This window comes from Ranitomeya variabilis, chromosome 2 (assembly GCF_051348905.1).
Source record: "Ranitomeya variabilis isolate aRanVar5 chromosome 2, aRanVar5.hap1, whole genome shotgun sequence".
Lineage (NCBI taxonomy): Eukaryota > Metazoa > Chordata > Amphibia > Anura > Dendrobatidae > Ranitomeya > Ranitomeya variabilis.
The window spans coordinates 169,529,382-169,550,045 of record NC_135233.1 but is presented as its reverse complement, the minus strand read 5'-3'; the positions used below and the strand labels follow the sequence as shown (position 1 = coordinate 169,550,045).

The following is a 20,664-nucleotide window of genomic DNA, read 5'->3' as shown; positions in this document are numbered from 1 at the left end:
CTTTTAATATTTACCTGCTCCTCTTTCCTGTGTGGCTCCGTCTTCAGCGTTCTCCGCACTGACGTTCAGGCAGAAGGTGCGCACTGACCACGTCATCGCGCCCTCTGACCTGAGCGTCACAGCCAGAGGACGCCACACCGGAACGGAGGAGAGGTGACTATCGCACAGCGCTCCCCCTCCCCGTATACTTACCTGCTCCCGGCGCGGTCCCTGCTTCCAGCGCTGCATCTTCTTCCTGTACTGAGCGGTCACATGGTACCGCACATTACAGTAATAAATATGCGGCTCCACCCCTATGGGAGGTGGAGCCACATATTCATTACTGTATTGAGTGGTACCATGTGACCACTCAGTACAGGAAGAAGCTGCAGCGCTGGAAGCAGGGACCACGCCGGGAGCAGGTAAGTATAATTACACAGCCCCCGCTTCCCCTCCCCTGCCGATCCCTGGGTATGACTCGAGTATAAGCCGAGAGGGGGACTTTCAGCCCCAAAAAATGGGCTGAAAATCTCGGCTTATACTCAAGTATATACGGTAACTGTATTTGTATTTATGTACATTGAGGTACTATTATGTAGTTCCAAATACATCCAAGACTTAGTCTCACAAGAACAACCTAATATACAACTCCTGGCAAAAATTATGGAATCACCAGCGTTGGAGGATGTTCATTCAGTTGTTTAATTTTGGAGAAAAAAGCAGATCACAGACATGGCACAAAACTAAAAACATTTCAAATGGCAACTTTCTGGCTTTAAGAAACACTAAAGGTACCGTCACACTAGGCGATATCGCCAGCGATCCGTGACGTTGCAGCGACCTGGATAGCGATATCGCTGTATTTGACACGCAGCAGCGATCTGGATCCCGCTGTGAAATTGCTGGTCGCTGCTAGAAGGTCTGCACTTTATTTGGTCGCTAGGTCGCCGTGTATCGCCGTGTTTGACAGCAAAAGCAAGGATACCAGCGATATTTTACACTGGTAACCAGGGTAAACATCGGGTTACTAAGCGCAGGGCCGCGCTTAGTAACCCGATGTTTACCCTGGTTACCAGCGTAAAAGTTAAAAAAACAAACAGTACATACTCACCAGCGCGTCCCCCAGCCTCTGCTTCCTGACACTGGACTGAGCGCCGGCCCTAAACTGAAAGTGAAAGCACAGCGGTGACGTCACCGCTGTGCTGTTAGGGCCGGAGCTCAGTCAGTGTCAGGAAGCAGAGGCTGGGGGACGCGCAGGTGAGTATGTGCTGTTTGTTTTTTTAACTTTTACGCTGGTAACCAGGGTAAACATCGGGTTACTAAGCGCGGCCCTGCGCTTAGCAACCCGATGCTTACCCTGGTTACCCGGGGACCTCGGCATCGTTGGTCGCTGGAGAGCGGTCTGTGTGACAGCTCTCCAGCGACCAAACAGCGACGCTGCAGCGATCGGCATCGCTGTCGCTATCGCTGCAGCGTCGCTTAATGTGACGGTACCTTAAAAGAAATCAAGAACAAAAAATGTGGTAATCGGTAATGGTTACTTTTTTAACCAAGCATAGTGAAAAATTATGGAATCACTCAATTCTGAGGAAAAAAAATATGGAATCATGAAAAACAAACAAACAAAGAAAACACTCCAAAACATCACTAGTATTTTATTGCACCACCTCTGACTTTTATAACAGCTTGCAGTCTCTGAGGCATGGACTTGTCACACAGTACTCTTCATCAATTTGGCTCCAACTTTCCCTGATTGCTGTTGCCAGATCAGCTTTGCAGGTTGGACCATTGTCAGGGAACATTTTCTTCAACTTCCACCAAAGATTTTCAATTGGATTGAGATCCGGACTATTTGAACATCCTCCAAGGCCGGTGATTCCACAATTTTTGTCAGGGGTTGTATAAAGCAATAGGATATTGTGCCCAAGATTTCAGAGATATTCTGAGATATCATGTGCAGAATCACAATTTGGGGTAAATGTGCCCCCCTCCCATTTTACTCCATAATACTTCACAGTGGCAATCTCCTTGACGGAGAACAATGCATAGTGCAAATGTAATGAGCATTCATGAAGGAGTACAGAGTAATACATGCACCACAATCTCTTACATTGTCATAACAACAAGTGTAATGAGAGCACCAGAAGGCACATAAATTACCATGTAGCGTAAGCAACACTATGTCTATATCTGATGTAAGATAGCGCTTACTGCATGTCTTGGGGGACACTCGCTTGGCAATGGGATTAAGGCACACAGGAACAGTTTCTCACAAAAAAAGTCTATTTGGCTTATTTAGACATCATAAACCGCACCGTAGGCCATGTTGCACATCACAGGCCTACACAAAGTCCATAGCACTTTATAGTATACGGTTTTAACTCAGTTACGCCGGACTTCTCTCTTCGTCCGTTTACCATGGGTGACCGTACAGTTCATAAACATCCATGGAACATCATAGACACTACCAGTCTGTTCCACTGGCAAAAACTCATCTGCCCATAATCCCCTTTATCTGGAGTTACCTTACAGGTGCTCCTGCTCCACACACTGACTCCTGTCAGTCCTCTCTCCTGGGGAAAGCTGATTTACTGGGATCACCGTCCTTGTGACTCCTGACAGTCCAGACCCGCAGAAGGAATGGTAGCTTCCCAATGCAGTGCCATCACAGACTCTGCACATACGGTCTCTCCATGTGCTATTCAGGAAGTCCACTCCATCGACCTTCCAACACACAGGCCTTCAGGTCCATGGCTCACCATATGCTTTCCAGGAATCCGATCCTACTACCAGGATCTTCCAACACAGGCCATCCAGGATCTTACACTCTGACCACAGCCCATGTGACCCAAACTGTGGTCACATTATGTAGCTGTAACCACCCCCATAGGTGGGAGGTGTGTGTGGTTAGTCAGACCCAACCAGCTCTCCGACTAACCCTGTAAGCCTCCCTTTAAACCAAACAAATACTTGTGGGACTACAGGTCCCAGAGCAATATTACTGGCTTACAGCGCAGAGGATCTCCTCTGTGACACATACCGGCCATTCACAATGACGTCGGTCACTGTCTCACTATCACCATTACTCAAGCGAGTGCCATACACTCCCATGGCCTCAATAAGCCTCCGTGTGTATTCTGAGGAGAACATACAGCGCCCCCTAGCTGCAACAGGGGTCACTGCCTCACATAGACCATACTATAGTGTTCATCCTAAAAACTAATTCTACTGATCGTGGTGGGCAGGTGATAAACAAAAGACATGCGAGGACGTGAGCAGGTATAAAAAGTAAAACATCACCTACCTGTGAAGCATCTTGGGGAAACACGGCATCAAAGGCAAACATTTTTGGTGGTATCTGAGTTCCTCTCTTCTGGAATGCATTTTGCCCTCCACAAGATAATGGGTCATACAAGGTAACCTGTTTCTTCCTTGGATCAGCTTTCAAGAAAGAACTGGAATCAGTTGACTCTCCCACTAGCGTTGAACAGATGCGCACCATGACCTTCACCTGTGATGCAAGAGAAGAATAGTGGGTTTTAATTGTATTTGCTGATTTAGGAACAGACCTTAAAACACATACTGCAAAGCCCCCATACACATTAGACTAATGTCGGCTGATGAGGACAGATTCGGCTGACAGTCTAATGTATGAGGGAGCCCACGAACAATTGATTGTCAGGGGAGTTTAAGATTTGGCATGTCCAATTTCGGATTGCCAATCCTATAAGCTGACCAGAGATATCTGATACCGGCTCTCATAAAGGACACAGGAGCATTCCTGAGAGTAAGCACTCCTTAGTATGGGACAGTTGGGTGACATAACTGCCATCAAGAGCCGTGTAATTTGTATGGAAGGCTTAAGGGTCCTTTTCTATAGGCATGTGAACTATCTAAAACCAGTGCCAATCACAATTTTTAAAGTCAAGGGGAGTTCTTTTACATATTGCAATGATAGTGAAGGTGGACCTGGGAAAAGTGAGTAAAGAATGGTTTGTTTTTGTAGCAAACTGTGCCCACTAGGAATTTATGAAAGGGGGCAACCCCTTTAACACCAAAATAAGCTTATGGGGATGATAAGTAGCTAATGCTGGATTTTATTCTTCTTTTGTTGGTTACCATTTTTTTTCACTTTGCATTTTATATGACCCAGGAAAGTTCCCCCTTCAAGATGTAAATGTCTACAGTCTCAAATATTATATTAGGAACCTTTAGTTTATGTTTCAAAATACATGCCTTGAGATGTACAAGGGTGTACAAGTGTATTGGCTGCATTGTTGGCAGATTAAATACGTATACAATCAATAGTTTGTACAAAATCCTGTTTACATAGCATTCTGGATTGTAAAATATATTTAGGTCAGTGACAATAGTTTTGAAGACCATGGCCTTGTCTTAATAGCCGCTTAGAGAAATTGAACTTCATGCAAACAAATGTGTGCAACAGCAGCCTATATACCAGTACACATCATTACATCAGATTATCTCCTTGTACAATGTACTTCAATACAAAAGGCAGAAATGGCCATGGCCAAAGTAGGGTCCATAGATCTCGGGACAGTCCCTAATTTGCTGCATGTCACAAATGATGTCATAAAATGAACAGTAAAATGTACCCTTAAAGGGAACCTGTCACCCCCAAAATCGATGGTGAGGTAAGCTCACCATCATCAGGGGCTTATCTACAGCATTCTAGAATGCTGTAGCTAAGCCGCCGATGTTGCCTGAAAGAGGAGAAAAAGACATTAGATTATACTCACCCAGGGGCGGTCCCACTTCGATGGGCGTCTCAGGTCCGGTCCGGGGCCTCCCATCTTCATTTCATGACGTCCTCTTCTGGTCTTCATGCCGCAGCTCTGGCGCAGGCGTACTTTGTCTGCCCTGTTGAGGGCAGAGCAAAGTACTGCAGTGCGCAGGCGCAGGAAAGGTCAGAGAGGCCCAGCGCCTGCGCTCTACAGTAATTTGCTCTCCCCTCAACAGGGCAGACAAAGTACGCCTGCGCCGGAGCCGCGGCGAGAAGACCAGAAGAGGACGTCATGGAATGAAGATAGGAGGTGCCGGAGCGGACCTGAGACACCCATCGGACCGGACCACTGCGGGACCGCCCCTGGGTGAGTATAATCTAACCTCTTTTTCTCCTCTTTCAGGTAACATCAAGGGTTTATCTACAGCACTGCAGAATGCTGTAGATAAGCCCCTGATGACGGTGAGCTTACCTCATCATCGATTTTTGGGGTGAAAGGTTCCCTTTAATGACAGCCATTTGGGTTGTCTGCTGTGAAATTGCGCACCTATAAATATTCCTTCCCAAGAGAAGATATGGGTTATACCTACTAGCGGGTGAGGGAAGATGAAGACAAAATATATACTGATTCTCCAAATGCAATGTCCAATCTCCCACTGACTTACATTAGCAATCGTTGTGCTATAACAGTATGATCAACTCTTAATGAACAACTCCTATGGAGATGGTCATCATCCCTCCAGCTGCATTTGTGGATTAGGCATCTCCACATTCCAGACGTGATTGCCACACTGTAAAATTCCTTTTACTGATTTCAGTAGTACGCATAACCTAGTCCAAAACTTCACATTTTCATACATAAAAAATGAATGTAAAAAAAGAAAACTCATATGACTTTATTTGGAAATATTTTCTAATATTTTCTTGAAAATGCATTGTTGGGGCAACAACTATCTTAAAAGAATACAATCATCAGAAAATGACCTTTAGTTTATCTGTGTTACACATATTTAAAAATTGACAATGTATTTTTTTTTTGTTTTTTTAAAAGCACTATATATATATATATATATATATATATATATATAAAAATAAAAATCTAAATTAGCAATTGTGCAATTTTCACACTGGCCACTGGGGATTTTTTTAGACTCTAACTTCTTGTCCTTTCATTAGGTGTTTTATAATCAGCAGTAGCAAGTGTTATGACTGTACAAGAACACTCACATGGGTAACGTACAAACCAGGAGAGACAAACACCTAAACCCAACGGGTCCCTGTTCAGATTAGGAAAGTCCCTAATCTGAGCCTGCTTTGTCCCTTCCTGACAGCGGAAGTTGGCACCCTAAATTTACACAATGGCGCCCCCACTCAACGTTGACTTACCCTGAATGTCCTTAACTGCACCCTCTCTATGCACAAAGGGCAACATAAAAAACAATAATAACTATAAACTGAAATACACAAAAATCTGAAGAAAAGCCACAGGCCTTTGAATGTGTTCACACCGACACACAAGAAATACGGAAGAAAATAAGAACAACACAACAAACTGAATATGTGGAAAACCCAAACGTAAAAGAAAGGAAAGGGTACTGGGGAGGAAGACACACAAACTATAGGTTTAGTCAGGAAAGAAAATCCCTAGTTGAGGAGCTGGATCTCCAAACACCATTGATATTGAAATATAGCCAGCAAAGACTACATGTGCCAGGTGAGAAGTAGTCCCTCCCGAGAGGTGATAGGACAAACCAAATAAGGAAGTGAAAACATCTGCACAGAAGCCACATTACAAAAGAAAGCAAGATCATTATCAGCAGTTGGACAGTGACCACACAGGCTGTGGTCCAACAGAGAGGGAAACCGACCACAGCCAGAGGGAAACTGAACACATGACCGGATCGAGCCCCAGAGTCAACTCATGACAGCAGAATCATAATAAAAGGTATAAAACTAAATGAAAGTTATCACCTGCGCTAAAAGGATGCGTTGGGAAATAGAATCAATATATGGACACAAGGGAAAAAAGTTGTGCAGATACAATAATTTAGAAAGTCATGCCGTTAGCCATAATAATCACTGCATTAGCACTTACTAAAATAGGGCTGTAGCCGCGCCGCAGCGTAGCTGTAACTTTACCGGTGAAGTGTCCAGTGATTGGTCCCAGAATCAGGTCCGCTGGATGGATATACGCTGGTCACAGGGAATTCGAACAAGCCGCCAGCCTCTAGCGTGCCCCGGCCGGAAGCAACGCCGAAGCATGAATACCTTCTTCGTCAGGGCATAAGGTATTCATCCTTCGAAACGCGTTGGTTTATGTCCCTGCACGCTCCCCGTCCTTACTCCCTGTGTGACGTCACACCTTAGCTACGCCCTTTCCACGCTCCGCCACTGCTTCGGCGTTGCTTCCGGCCGGGGCACGCTAGAGGCTGGCGGCTTGTTCGAATTCCCTGTGACCAGCGTATATCCATCCAGCGGACCTGATTCTGGGACCAATCACTGGACACTTCACCGGTAAAGTTACAGCTACGCTGCGGCGCGGCTACAGCCCTATTTTAGTAAGTGCTAATGCAGTGATTATTATGGCTAACGGCATGACTTTCTAAATTATTGTATCTGCACAACTTTTTTCCCTTGTGTCCATATATTGATTCTATTTCCCAACGCATCCTTTTAGCGCAGGTGATAACTTTCATTTAGTTTTATACTTCTCTACTTAGCAGGGGTTTACACAGACCCTGCCTGATCACCAGCAGCAGCGATTGCTTTAGTGTCTTCTTAATAGTGTAGCGCCAGTGTACTACTTTATACATCATAATAAAAGGTAGTATCACTGAACACAGGATCACCATTCACAATAGCTGATAACACAGGTGACCCTGCTCCCACAGAATCATTAGATTGAATACAATACACAGGGTTAGGTTCTGACCATTGTGGCTATGAACATGTGTTGTTTCCTGAAAGAACAGGATGTATGAGACAAAAAAAAAAGTCACAGTGTTCAGTGTGAAAATTGCAGATTTCTATTTTTTACTTTTAATACAGATTGTGCTATGCATATATAAAAAAGAAGAAAATATTGCCCTCAAATGTTAAACAAGGCATTTAATACAAAAATCTGATTTAAAGGTGTGGTCCAATATCTAAATTGTCCTTGATAAATATCTATTTTTACACACTAAGCACTATTGGCATTAGCTTTATTATACAATACACTACGCTTCTCCTTAACCCATTAATCCATAAAAAAAAAAAATCATTAATTTCTTGTGATCTTTTGTTTCAGTAGTCTCCAAATAATCAAGTTATTTTCTGATTACTTCCCTTTGATAAATATAAGGTACCCATACACATCAATTAATGGTGACCAAATATGACAATTTCAGCAGGACCGGACGACCATCTAATGTGTGTTAGAGCCTTCCAACCCAACTCAGTTTGAAATCAAACACCAAATCCTTTTATTCACTCTGGACCTAAGCTGATACCATGAGTTGATCTCATTGACAACACATAAACACTCGGTGGCACAGAGTATTCATTAGTATGGGGAATTGGGATCTATTGCTGCTGCCAATAGCCATCTAAGGTCTATGAGCACCTTAATCCCTGCAAATGACTGTTATCGTCTTGTATGGGACCCCTGATCCTTTTCCATATTAATATTTTGAACAATCCCATATTATATAGATACAACGATTCTTGGCCTGTGACAAGTTAACACCCTTTTCTATTGCCTATGTTACCTATTCTATGAGATCCAAAGCCATGTATGTTGGCCTGGAGTCTGTGTGAGCACCTATAGTAACACTCAGTCCACTACTCGGCCTTGTGAATGAGGCCCCCAGATTATACACGTGCTGACTGGCAACCTCAGAGGCATGCAAGGGAACAGATAATCATTTGCTCCCAGTGATGATATATTCATGGAAGTAGCTAAATGAATTTATCTCGCAGTAATCATTCAGTGCAAGCATGATGAAAAGCAAAGAAATTGGTTTGTAGAGACCAAGTCATTATCAGAGAACTGTGGAGAGAAACGAACAGGTTATTACAGGAGTGGAGAAAGTGACGAAACACTGTGTGAGAAGGCTCGCAGGAAGATGCAATCTCCTATAGCTCTTTAGGAATGACTTAGATGGCATCGCTCTAAATCTAAACATCACATGCGCAGAGATCATGACTTCTTCCTTGGTTCCGTGCCTGCGATAAGCCCACACTGCAGGTAAACCACTGCGAGCTGCTTCCCATACAACTAAACTGGATTAAATTAGAAGGTATGAAGCTTCTAAACCAAATTATTTTTCTAAATTAACCCTCTATTGAGAACTACTAGAAAGAAGAATTGCTTCATTCTTTGATATTTCTGGGAATTATATATACAGGCCCTGAAATCTACAGGTCTACTTCAAATAAAATTGATAAACTTCTATCAAAGAGAAAAAAATTAAAAATTAAAAAATTAAAATTAAAAATTACTCCAAAAAATTAAAACTTGTGGCAGGTAGAATGGCTATATAAATATGGACACACATGGCAGATTCATCATCTTCTTACAGTTCTTCTTACATGGGAATTCACACTGCGATTACATGTCCCTTAGAAATCTGTATGTCTTTCATAGGGATGTTGATGCAGATTTGCCTTTGACCTTCACTAATTCCGTTACGATTTCATGCCATCTACATTGAAATTGCATGTAACATATGTACCGTAGATTTATCAGGGGCATAAAATTCTCCCACATGGTTTATATAAAGTAAGTTTGCCTTGACAGAATTTTTCATTAATGGCCCTTTCAAACAAAGCTCACTACATGTAAACCGACCGGTGATCAACTATTGACCTGTTAGACAGGCTGATCTCACTTCTATGATACTTGTGATGCTCCACTCACTGGGGCTAATGTAAATATCTGAGCATTGTACTCAGATATGGAGTAGAAGTATGCATGCTTGTCCCCAGCTTCAGTCTCCAGCCACACTAGGGCAGAGTCAAATGAGCATATAAAAAATCATAGTTACATAGGTTGCAAAAGAGCAATCAAAACCTTTCTCCACCAATTATACATTTTTTGTCACTAAATTATCTATAATTCACAATTTTATATGTGTTGAGGAAATCATGCAGCCCTTTTTAACCCCTACTAGAGACTACTACTTCCATCAGGCTACCTCTGCTGTCACTGATAACAGTGATAGCAGGCACCGCTGCTGGAAGTAGTCTCTCGTCAGCCGGTGCCTGTGCTCAAAGTAAAAAATAAAAATACATAAAAAAATAAAACATGTAAAATAATTAAATACATATGCGAATAAAAACACATTATACTCACTGAATGCCTAATGCACGATGCCCTTGTTCCTTGTAAACAATATAAAATAATAAACAACCATATACTCTCTCGTCCGCCGTAGTCAACCTGGTCAAGAGTGTCCCACGGCGATCTCACTTGTAGAAAAGTCACATCAGGAGATTTGCCTGCTCTAACCGGCCGCCGGCGATATGCTGGCAGGAGTGTCAACACTCTCACAGTTTGAGCTGCCATGAGAGAGGTCACACGAGTTCATCAGCTGATGAGCTCAGGTGATCTCACTAACGCCACCACCGCTGCATGAGAACTTTCTGACACAGTGGTGGTTTCATAAGTGAGTTCACCGGGGCACATCAGCTAATGAATTCCGGTGAACATTCTGAGCGCAGTAATGATTACCCGCTCCTGTCAGTGTGCAGCTGGCTGTCCTTGAGAACAGTCACATTAGGGACTTCTCTCAAAGTCATTAGGTTTGTCATGGGACATTATGGATTATTATCTTCTCAGCGGACAGGTGAGAAATATTGTTTATTATTTTAATTGATTTACAGGAGACATTGGCTTCAGTGGACTGGGCAATTACGTGAGTATGGTTTAATTTAGATTCAATAAAGGAGTCTGTGTCATTGTTGCATGCATTTTTGTACAGCAATGAAGGCTTTTTTTAGCTAAATAAAGATATTTAAAAACAAAATTTGTGATGTAATTTCTTTGTTCAACACCACCTTTTCATGCAGATGTAGTGGCATCAGGGTAATGGGATTAGGACTTGGTGTCAGCAACTATCATTGACACCTAACCCTAGGCTTAGTAATGAAAAGGTGTCAGCCCAACCAAAAAGCAACTGTTAATGTTAAAGAAAAAAAATTGTGTGGGCTCCTGCATAATTTTCAGAACCAGCAGAAGGAAAGCCGATGGCCGAGGGCTGATAATAATAATAATAATAATAATAATTTTATTTATATAGCGCCAACATATTCCGCAGCGCTTTACAACTTATAGATGGGACTTATACAGACAACAGACATTACAGCATAACAGAAATCACAGTTCAAAACAGATACCAGGAGGAATGAGGGCCCTGCTGCTCGCAAGCTTACAATCTATGAGGAAAAGGGGAGACACAAGAGGTGGATGGTAACAATTGCTTTAGTTATTTGGACCAGCCATAGTGTAAGGCTCGGGTGTTCATGTAAAGCTGCATGAACCAGTTAACTGCCTAAGTATGTAACAGTACAGACACAGAGGCTATTAACTGCATAAAGTGTATGAGAACATGATGGAGGAACGTGATTATGTTGTTGTTTTTTATTAATAGGCCACACAGGGATAATTAGGTTAATGCGTTGAGGCGGTAGGCCAATCTGAACAAATGAGTTTTTAGTGCACGCTTAAAACTGTGGGGATTGGGGATTAATTGTATTAACCTAGGTAGTGCATTCCAAAGAATCGGCGCCGCACGTGTAAAGTCTTGGAGACGGGAGTGGGAGGTTCTGATTATTGAGGATGCTAACCTGAGGTCATTAGCAGAGCGGAGGGCACGGGTAGGTTGGTAGACTGAGACCAGAGAGGAGATGTAGGGTGGTGCTGAGCCATGGAGTGCTTTGTGGATGAGGGTAGTAGTTTTGTACTGGATTCTGGATTGGATGGGTAGCCAGTGTAATGACTGGCACAAGGTAGAGGCATCGGTGTAACGGTTGGCGAGGAATATGATCCTGGCAGCAGCATTCAGGACAGATTGGAGCGGGGAGAGGCTGATGTTAATATTCTAGGAAGGAACCAATAGCTATGAATATCAGCTCTCAAAGACAGCCATAGAAACACTGACAGGAAGTAATCGCTCTCGCAGTGTATAGCACTGAGCTGCCGTGAGAAAGTCCTCACACAGCGGTGCCGTTTGTGAGAGCACTGGAGCTGATCAGCCAATGAACTCTCTCACGGCAGCTCAGTGACACAGTGCAGGAGTGATCACCACCTGTCAGTGTATTGCCGACGGCCGAGTAGAGCAGTCACATCTCTCGATGTGACTTTTCTACACATGAGATCACCGTGGGACACTCAGAATTACGTGGACTACGGAGGACAGGTGAGTATATGTTGGTTTATTATTTTACATTTTTTCTAAGAGACGAGGACATCGGGGATTTGGTGTTAAGTGAGTATAATGGGTTTTTTTTCATTTTTATTTGAATATTTATGTAACTATTTTACTTTTTTTTAACTGTGAGAACAGGCGCCAGCTGATGAGACTACATCTCCCATCAGCAGCACCTGCTGTCACTGCTATCGGTGACAGCAAATGTAGACATAGCCCAATGGCAGCAGTAGTCAGGCCACACCTACTGATCTGCGGTAAGCTTTTTTCCACAGGTCACTGCGGGTCACAGCTGTGGGGTCACTCTGACATTTGACAGCATGACCCCGCAGTGCAGTGACCGATGGTCTTACTGACGGTAGCGTTACCGCAAGTCACAGCTGCGGGGTCACGCTGACAAATGACAGCGTGACCCCGCAGCGCTCTGACCAACGGTCTTATCGATGGTAGCGTCATCGCGGGTCACAGTTACAGCTCTGGGGTCACGCTGGCATCTGACAGCATGACCCCGCAGCGCTCTGACCGAAGGTATTACTAGCGGTAGCGTTACCACCAATAAGAACTGCCACGCCAGTGTTTCCAACGCTGTCACACAGATGACAGCGTAGGAAACACCAAAGGAAGGCAGTAAGAAAGCAAACAAAAACACAGCAAATCTGCAAACATTTTTATACTTGTGTTTTTTGCTGTGGATTTGACTGACTCAATTGAAGTCAATGAGTGAAAAACGCTGCAGAAACACACAAAGAATTGACATGCTGCAGAAAAAAACGCAGTGCAAATACTCAAAGGAAATTTACTGCTCATGTGCACAACACTTCAGGATTGTCATTGAATCAACTTCTATACAGATTCCCTAACACTTTTGGCCCATGTCCACATGGAAAAAACACTGCGGAAATGCATAAAAAAAGCACAGTGTGCACACAGCCTAAGAATATGAGATAATGTACAGCGGTCTGTCAATTACTGACCTCAATTCCCGCAATATCTGTGGATGAATGCCATCTGACCCTGGGGGTTTGTCAATATTTAATTTTTACTTCTTCTTGTGTTAAACTAGTTACATCAGGTGGTGAACTTTGATTTTTACATTGTTGAATGACCCCTGAGCTTGTGCTTTTGTCTTATTAAACTTTGTAGTGTCTTATTTATCCATAGCGGTTTCTTTATACTCATGGACATTTTATTACTAGAAGATATACAATAAGTTTTCTACAGGATTCCTTTAGTATTTCCTCAAAAAGCCCCATTTATGTTCATATCCCCAGTTACCATGAGATCATCCCAGTATACAAGATTAAACTCTTTTCTTAATTTGTTGAAATCAGCTTACCTAAGGTTCGAGGTTTTTGCATTTATCCTTTGAAATTTTTTTTTTTTTAAATATTACATTAAACTTCCCATATTATGGTCGCTGCTGCCCAAATGTATATCTGAAATTGTATCTCGTCTATTTGACAGAACCAGATCGAGCAGATTACCTCCCATGGTTGGTTCATCAAACAGCTGAGAGAGGTAACTGTCTTGAACTCTGGATATGAACTTGCAGAAATATTGATCAGCTAATGGACACAGAATGGTCGGATTTTGGCAAGACAAAAGTTTTGTCGCCCACAGAAAGTAATGTGATATTCAAACAAATAATTAACTTAAAATACAAATATATGTTGCATAACATTGGTGAATAAAATTGTGGTGCTATTACTCATATTTAATATTTTGTGTTACTTCCATGAGCTTGAAGGACTGCATCCATGTGGTTCAACAATGATTCATACAATTTATTAATGAAGTCATAAGGAATAGCAAAGAATGCAGTCTTACATGCCTTCTAGATTCTTTGGTTTTGTCTTCCAAGCTTCCTCTTTCATCCTACCCCAAACATGCTCAATGATGTTCATGTCTGGTGACTGGGCTGGCCAGTCCTTGAACACCTTGATCTTTTTTGCCTGGAGGAACTTTGTTGTAGAGATGGATGTATGAGGTGGAGCACCATCCTGCTGCAGAATTTGACCCCTTTTATGATTTGGAATATAAGAGGTAGCTAATACTTCTTGATATTTTAGGCTATTGATATTGCCTTCCACCTTGCAAACGTGGAAGGCAATATCCATTAAAGGTGCCAGCCACCTTTGCAGTGGATCTGGTCTTCAGCCTCTTGATAATCCAGGCTTGGGTTGCAGGGTGGATTTTTGGCATGTTGTCAGAGCTCAAGTTGCAGTTCAAGTGAAGGTCTTGGGTGCTGGGTTTCTTTTTATACACACACACTAATTAACCGATCATTTTCTGAGCACAGGTGAGGATGTAAACTAGGATTGGGTGCATTATATGACCAGGCGACAAAACTTTTGTCTTGCCAAAATCTGACCATTCTGTGTCCATTAACTGATCAATATTTCTGCATTGATGCCAAGTTATTTTCTTAACCTAAATCACATTTAGGAGTGTTTCAGCTTTCAAAAGAATAATTTATACAACCAATGGATGAATTTAATGTCAGATTATAAGCTTTTACTTACATAACATGGATAAGCGACATAACTTCTGTCAGGGAGTGTACTTGCATGTCCTAGTCCCCTCTAAATCCTCATTGACCCCAACTTTCTCATTCTCTCCGTACACTCTATCCCTTTGTTTGCACAACCACCTTGCCTTCCTCCCAGATGTCCAAAGACATACTGATAGGCAATTTAGATTGCGAGCCCCATTTGGGACAGCGATAATAATGTGTGCAAAAACTGTAAAGCACTGCGGAATATGTTAGCGCTATATAAAAATAAAGATTATTATTATTATTATAGATCTTAGCTCCTCCATTCGTCTGATCATTTTTTCCCCTGGCACAGCTGTATCCTCCACATTGAGGTGCAGACCATCCTTTCTGTAGAGTCTGTAAACTCGGTCCAGTTCTCCATGAACCCAAACCCTTCTTCATGCACCAATTTACCACTTAACTCAAACAATTTTCATGCATGTCGTCATCCATGTGCAATCACTATATCCATTTTTTGGTCACTGTGTGACATCCATGTACAATCCGTTTTTACACGTAAACATTTTAAAATGTACATGATCAAATACAGTTTCCTAAGTTATTCATGGCTAATCCATAAAAATTGGATGATACACAGCTGATCCATATGCAATCTAATTTTCATTTGCGCAGCCATAGTCTTGTATGGGCGATTGTCATCTGATACTCTGAACAGAATAGTGCATGTTACAATTTTATTCACACAGACATTTGGTCCATGTAAAAAACTATAATCTGAACAGCCTTATTACGTTAAATTACATTGGACAGGTAATAAACGTCATTGATGAGAAAAAACCCTATATGCTCCGTGTGCACATTATACTGATTTTGGTATTATGTTAAAAAAAAAGCTAAACCAACTTACAGCTTATATGACTTTAAAAGTGTTATTCTATGAGAGTCTTAAATTGCAGAGATACAACTTTTAACTAATAAAATCCACATTTTTTTATTATTTAATACGGGGGTGGGGAATCTTTTTTTTGCGAAGGGCCATTTGGATATTTATACCATCCTTTGGGGGCCGTACAAATTCCGACCACAAAGTGCAGTACATCCTGACTCTGGCACTGGTTTCAGGATGTAATCTTTCATTGCATGCCCTTCAGTGTTCAGTAGTGAACACTGCATGTGTGTGCTAACAGAGCAAGAAGAAATTAATGAGCTGGTTGTAATCAAAATACACCTCCCTGCCCAAGAATGCGGTCCATGAGAATCTGCTCGGGGGTCTGATAAAAGGTCATCAAGGTCCTGAGGTTCCCCACCCCTGATTTAATACATTATTGTTACAGATTCTTCTATTAATGGGGGTGTAAACTGTTTACTCTAGACCAAAGGGGTATCAAAACTGAAGTTCTAAAGAAGTTATGCGCCCCTGTTACAGTTATAGTATAAAAGGGAATAAATGGGTTTTCCAAGGTCAGCTCTATGTAATTGAGTGTCCAATGAACAAGTTGCATACTTGAGGTCGCGTGTATACTAGATTTCATCTATTTTTCTCAAGCAAACACTGAGACAAGGTAGTCAGCACGTTACCGCAAGTATTCAGGATGCATGTTTGTACTCACGCGATGGCTCACTTGTGACAGTGTGCATCTAACACACTGTCAGGATTAGGCAATCTGCAATCACATAGACTGACAGCAGAAATGTATGCTGAGCCTAGAAAATCCTACTAGGGGGGTTTCCAGTTTTATCCAAATAAAGATTAATCACAGTGTAATGGAATAATATATACATTTCTAACAGGCTTTGCAGATTAATACTCCCCATTTTCAAGATCCAAGCTTGCTGTCGGGGAATGTAAACCTGCTCTCTCGCATCCAGTGGGTAAAAATTAGTCTAAATCTATTTCAGCCATTGTCACAGGAGAACAAATTGTAGCAGATACATGGATAGGTGATGTTTTTTCCCCTTTGAATAACTTGCATTTCCGTTTATTCAGGAAGTCACATTTTACATAGAACATTGCTAACATGCTAAATCTGATTCTAAACTATGCGAAACTTTTAAGATGTCACATACTAAAGCAGCTGCAGGAAATGATAGTATATTTGCACATTATAATATCTGGTTGTGCGGCACATACCCATTTATGCGTGACTTAACCAATGCCAGGAATTTACAGCCTCAGAGCATCCGCTTCAGATGCTTTCTAAAGAGAACATTATAAAGATCAAACACAATTTACGGATTTAACATAGTTACATTGCTTTATGAAACATGACAGCAGCTACTCAACAATGCTCTAATTAGCCATGTCAAGAATATTTCATTCTTCCTTAAAGGCACAGTTCCATTTACAAATTTCCAACAAATGCTTTTTATAAACTTTGAACATAAGACTCACACTTATTCTCACATTGGGGCTTTAGGAGCAACCTTCAGGGTGTTAGAAGAAACTGTATAGTCAACACTAAGTAATTCAGTGTTGAAAATGAGAAACGTGGCGTAGAGCACAAGCCACACTGGGCCAAAATGTATCTAAATGTATCTAACAAGGTGATAGTAAAGATACAGCTGACCTGTAGAAGCGCAAAGCACAGCGCGAAACAGCTGTCGTCTCTCGCCTGCTCACACGGGCTTCGGCTCTCTCTCTTCCCCGGCCATGTGTTTTAACTGGATCATGTTGCAATAAAGGACTAAGAACGTGAAAGATTGGTGAGTGCCCTCATTTTCTCCTTTTTCATTGCTACGTAAAGATACTTTGGTTTCATCAGAAATAAAATAGATGCTGGAGTGTAATATACCGGAGCTGGGCAAAATGCGGCCAGCAGCCCACACCAGGCTTTCTGGCTGTTCCAGTCCAGGGTGCGGACCGAGACAGCCGGAGGGCTGAATACAATGGCCATTGCCCCTCTGCCTGAGGCCTGTCCGCAGCCGCCCTCTGTCACCATTACCCACATCCCCTCAGGAAGCAGGTAGGGATTAAGGCTAGTTTCACATTTGCGATCGGGAGGGCTGCGGATGGCTGCCTACTTCCTCCTTTCTTCCTCCCTGAAGCTCCGCCTACTTCTGTATGAATCCTGCGTACCCATCTTTAACATTGGGTACGCAGGGACGTGCATTGTATGCAGATACGTCCGCATGCGCCGATTTGACGTGTGCGGCAAATGCACAACAATGTTAAATGTCCCTACGTACCCAATGTTAAAGATAGGTACGCAAGGAAACGCAGGACGCATACAGAAGTAGGCGGAGCTTTAGGGAGGAAGAAAGGAGGAAGTAGGCAGCCATCCGCAGCCCTCCCGATCGCAAATGTGAAAACCAGCCTAATACAGTGGTGGAAGAGGTGTTGCTGTCTTCTTCCACCAATCAGTGTGTGACTGAGCCAGCAGACGCGATGCCATTATTTCATCACGTCTGCTGTGAGGGACAGTCAGTGCACACGAGACCGGAGCAGAGCACCAGGGGAACGGGAACGAGGTGAGTATGTGTTGTTGTTTTTTTCTCATATGTTTATGGAAAGTTTTCAAGTACATAGGAGGCTATGTGGGGGGCTCATATTGCAGTTAGAGGGCTATGTGTGGGATCATGCTGTATATAGGAAGCTATGTGAAGGATTATACTGTATATATGGGTACTTTGTGGAGGCTCATACTGTATATAGAGAGGTAATCAAATAAAAAAGTTCCAGCAACAGACATCCAAAATCAGGTTATGGACTGGACGTTAAAAACTTCATTTTATTACAATGCCTTTAAAAACATGCATGTTTTGGATGTCTGTTGTTGGAACTTTTTTGTTGGATTACCACAGCCGCTTTTTCCAAGCACCATCCAGGAGTCCATACCCAAAGCCAGAGAAATTCATCTAATGGTGAGCTGAATAACTTTTTTTTTCTTTCATATTAATGTATATAGAGAGGCTATGTGGGGGATGATAATGTGTATAAGAGGCTATGTGGGAGCTTATACTGTATTTAGGAGAGCTGTGTGAGAGCTCATACTGTATACAGGTGGCAACTTCAGGTCTCATACAGTATAGAGAAACGCTATGTGGCGACTCATGCTGTATATAGGAGGCTATTTTGGGGGTTCATATTGCAGATAGAGGGCTATGTGAGGGGTATGTGGGGGATCATTCTGTATATAGGAGGCTATGTGAAGCATGGGCGGACATACTGCTGGTTCAACCGGTGCAGGGCTATTAATGAGGGCAATCTGGCCCCGAGGCTCCGGGGGGGCCCTGGCCAGATTGCCCTCATGCGCGGCGGGCAGGGAGCAATCCTGGCTGCAAGAGAAAATGGCAGCGGAGCTGCAGGGAATGGATCTGTCCGGCTTCCTGCCTGGCACTTATTGTCTCACACAGCAGCAGCTGAATGACATCATCATTCAGCGCAACGGCTATGCGAGACAGGGAGCTGCCGGCGATGATAGTGCGGCTTCAGGATACCATGCGGTGAGGTGAGGTGTGTGTGTCTATGCAGAGAGGTGAATGGTGCTGTGTGTGTGTGTGTGGATGCATGCAGAGAGGTGAATGGTACTGTGTCTCTGTGTGTGTGTATGCAGAGAGGTGAATGGTGCTGTCTGTTTGTGTAGGTGGAGGAGAGAGCAATGATGGGGTGATGGGGCAGAAGGCAATGATTGGGTTGACAGAGGGCAGTGATGGGGAAGAAAGCGATGATGGGGGTGGTGGAAAGGGCAATAGTGGGGGTGGTGAGGGAGAAGGAAATGATGGAGGTGGTGAATGGGCAATAATGGGGGTGGTGGGGAGGAGGAAATGATGGAGGTGGTGGAATGGGTAATGATGGGGTGGTGGGGGAGAAGGCAATGATGGTGGCAGTGGAAAGGACAATGATAGGGTGGTGGGAAGGAGGCAATGATGGAGGTGGTGGAATGGGCAATAATGGGGTGGTGGGGAGAAAGCAATGATGGAGGTGACGAAGAGGGCAATCATGGAGGTGGGGGAGAGGGCAGTAATGGGATGCGGGGAGGAGGACAATGAGGGGTATGGGGGATTGGGATGGGAGGAAGAGGGATTTATAATGGATTTAAGAACAGGGGGAGGTGGAGGAAGACGTTATTATTGATTATTATGTCTAACACAGTCCCTTAGTATAAAGTGTACTCACTTACTATGTATAGCACAGTTCCTTAGTATATAGTGTACTCACTTATGTATGACACAGTCCCTTAGTGTACAGTGTACTCACTTATTATGTATAACACCATCCTTAGTTACATTGTTTCCTCTTTTGTTATGTATTACACCGTCCCTTATTACATAGCATCCTCTCTAGTATATATGGTGCCGTCCCTTATTATATAGCTATCTCTGCTGTTATGTACAGTGCTGTCTCTTACATAGTGTATTCTTGTTATTTTTGTTATTCACAGCGCCCTCTTTTATTACATAGTCCCCTCTCTTGTTAGATGTAAAATGACTACTGATGGAGGAGCCGGTGACCAGATGACCAGTCCATTAGCTCCTCCTTTAGAAAAGAAGCTTTCCCATGCTCCATCAGCCATCATTGCATTATACAGCTAACAAGACAGGATGGTATGTAATAAAAAAAGGGCTCTATAAAATCCAGTATGTAAGGGACGGTACTGTAAATAACAAGAGACGGGCACTGTATAATAAGGGATGGCAATACACATAATAAAGGAGACTATGTATTATATACATGTATGTGGCTATATATATATTATATATATATAGCTTTGTCGCCTTAAAGGGAGGGGGGCCCAGACATATTTCCTGCACAGGGGCCCCAAGCTGTCTGTGTCCGCCCCTGATGTGAAGGATTATACTGTATATAGGGGGACTGTGTGGGACTCATATTGTATGTTTTTTCAGCTCTGATCAGATCGCGATTGGACAGAAAAGAAAACAAAGCATGCTGTGATTGCATGTGGAATTTGGATCTCACGCAACCATATAAGTCTACGGGTGCGTGTGAAACATTGCACTGCACTCTCATATCACCACAGTGCAGTGCGATTTCCGCAGACGCCGGCAATGAAAGAGATGGAGAAATTAATGTCTCT

The 20,664-nt window shown here is 42.9% G+C and overlaps 1 protein-coding gene across 1 annotated transcript in view; it reads right to left on the bottom strand.

The window, feature by feature from the left end:
* The window catches only part of KIF26B (kinesin family member 26B), a 521,116-nt gene that overhangs the window by 141,405 nt on the left and 359,047 nt on the right, over positions 1–20,664 (bottom strand). The window contains exon 6 of the mRNA XM_077283159.1: positions 3,284–3,490. Within this exon, the coding sequence (XP_077139274.1) occupies positions 3,284–3,490 (207 nt within the window). The remainder of the gene's footprint in view (positions 1–3,283; positions 3,491–20,664) is intronic.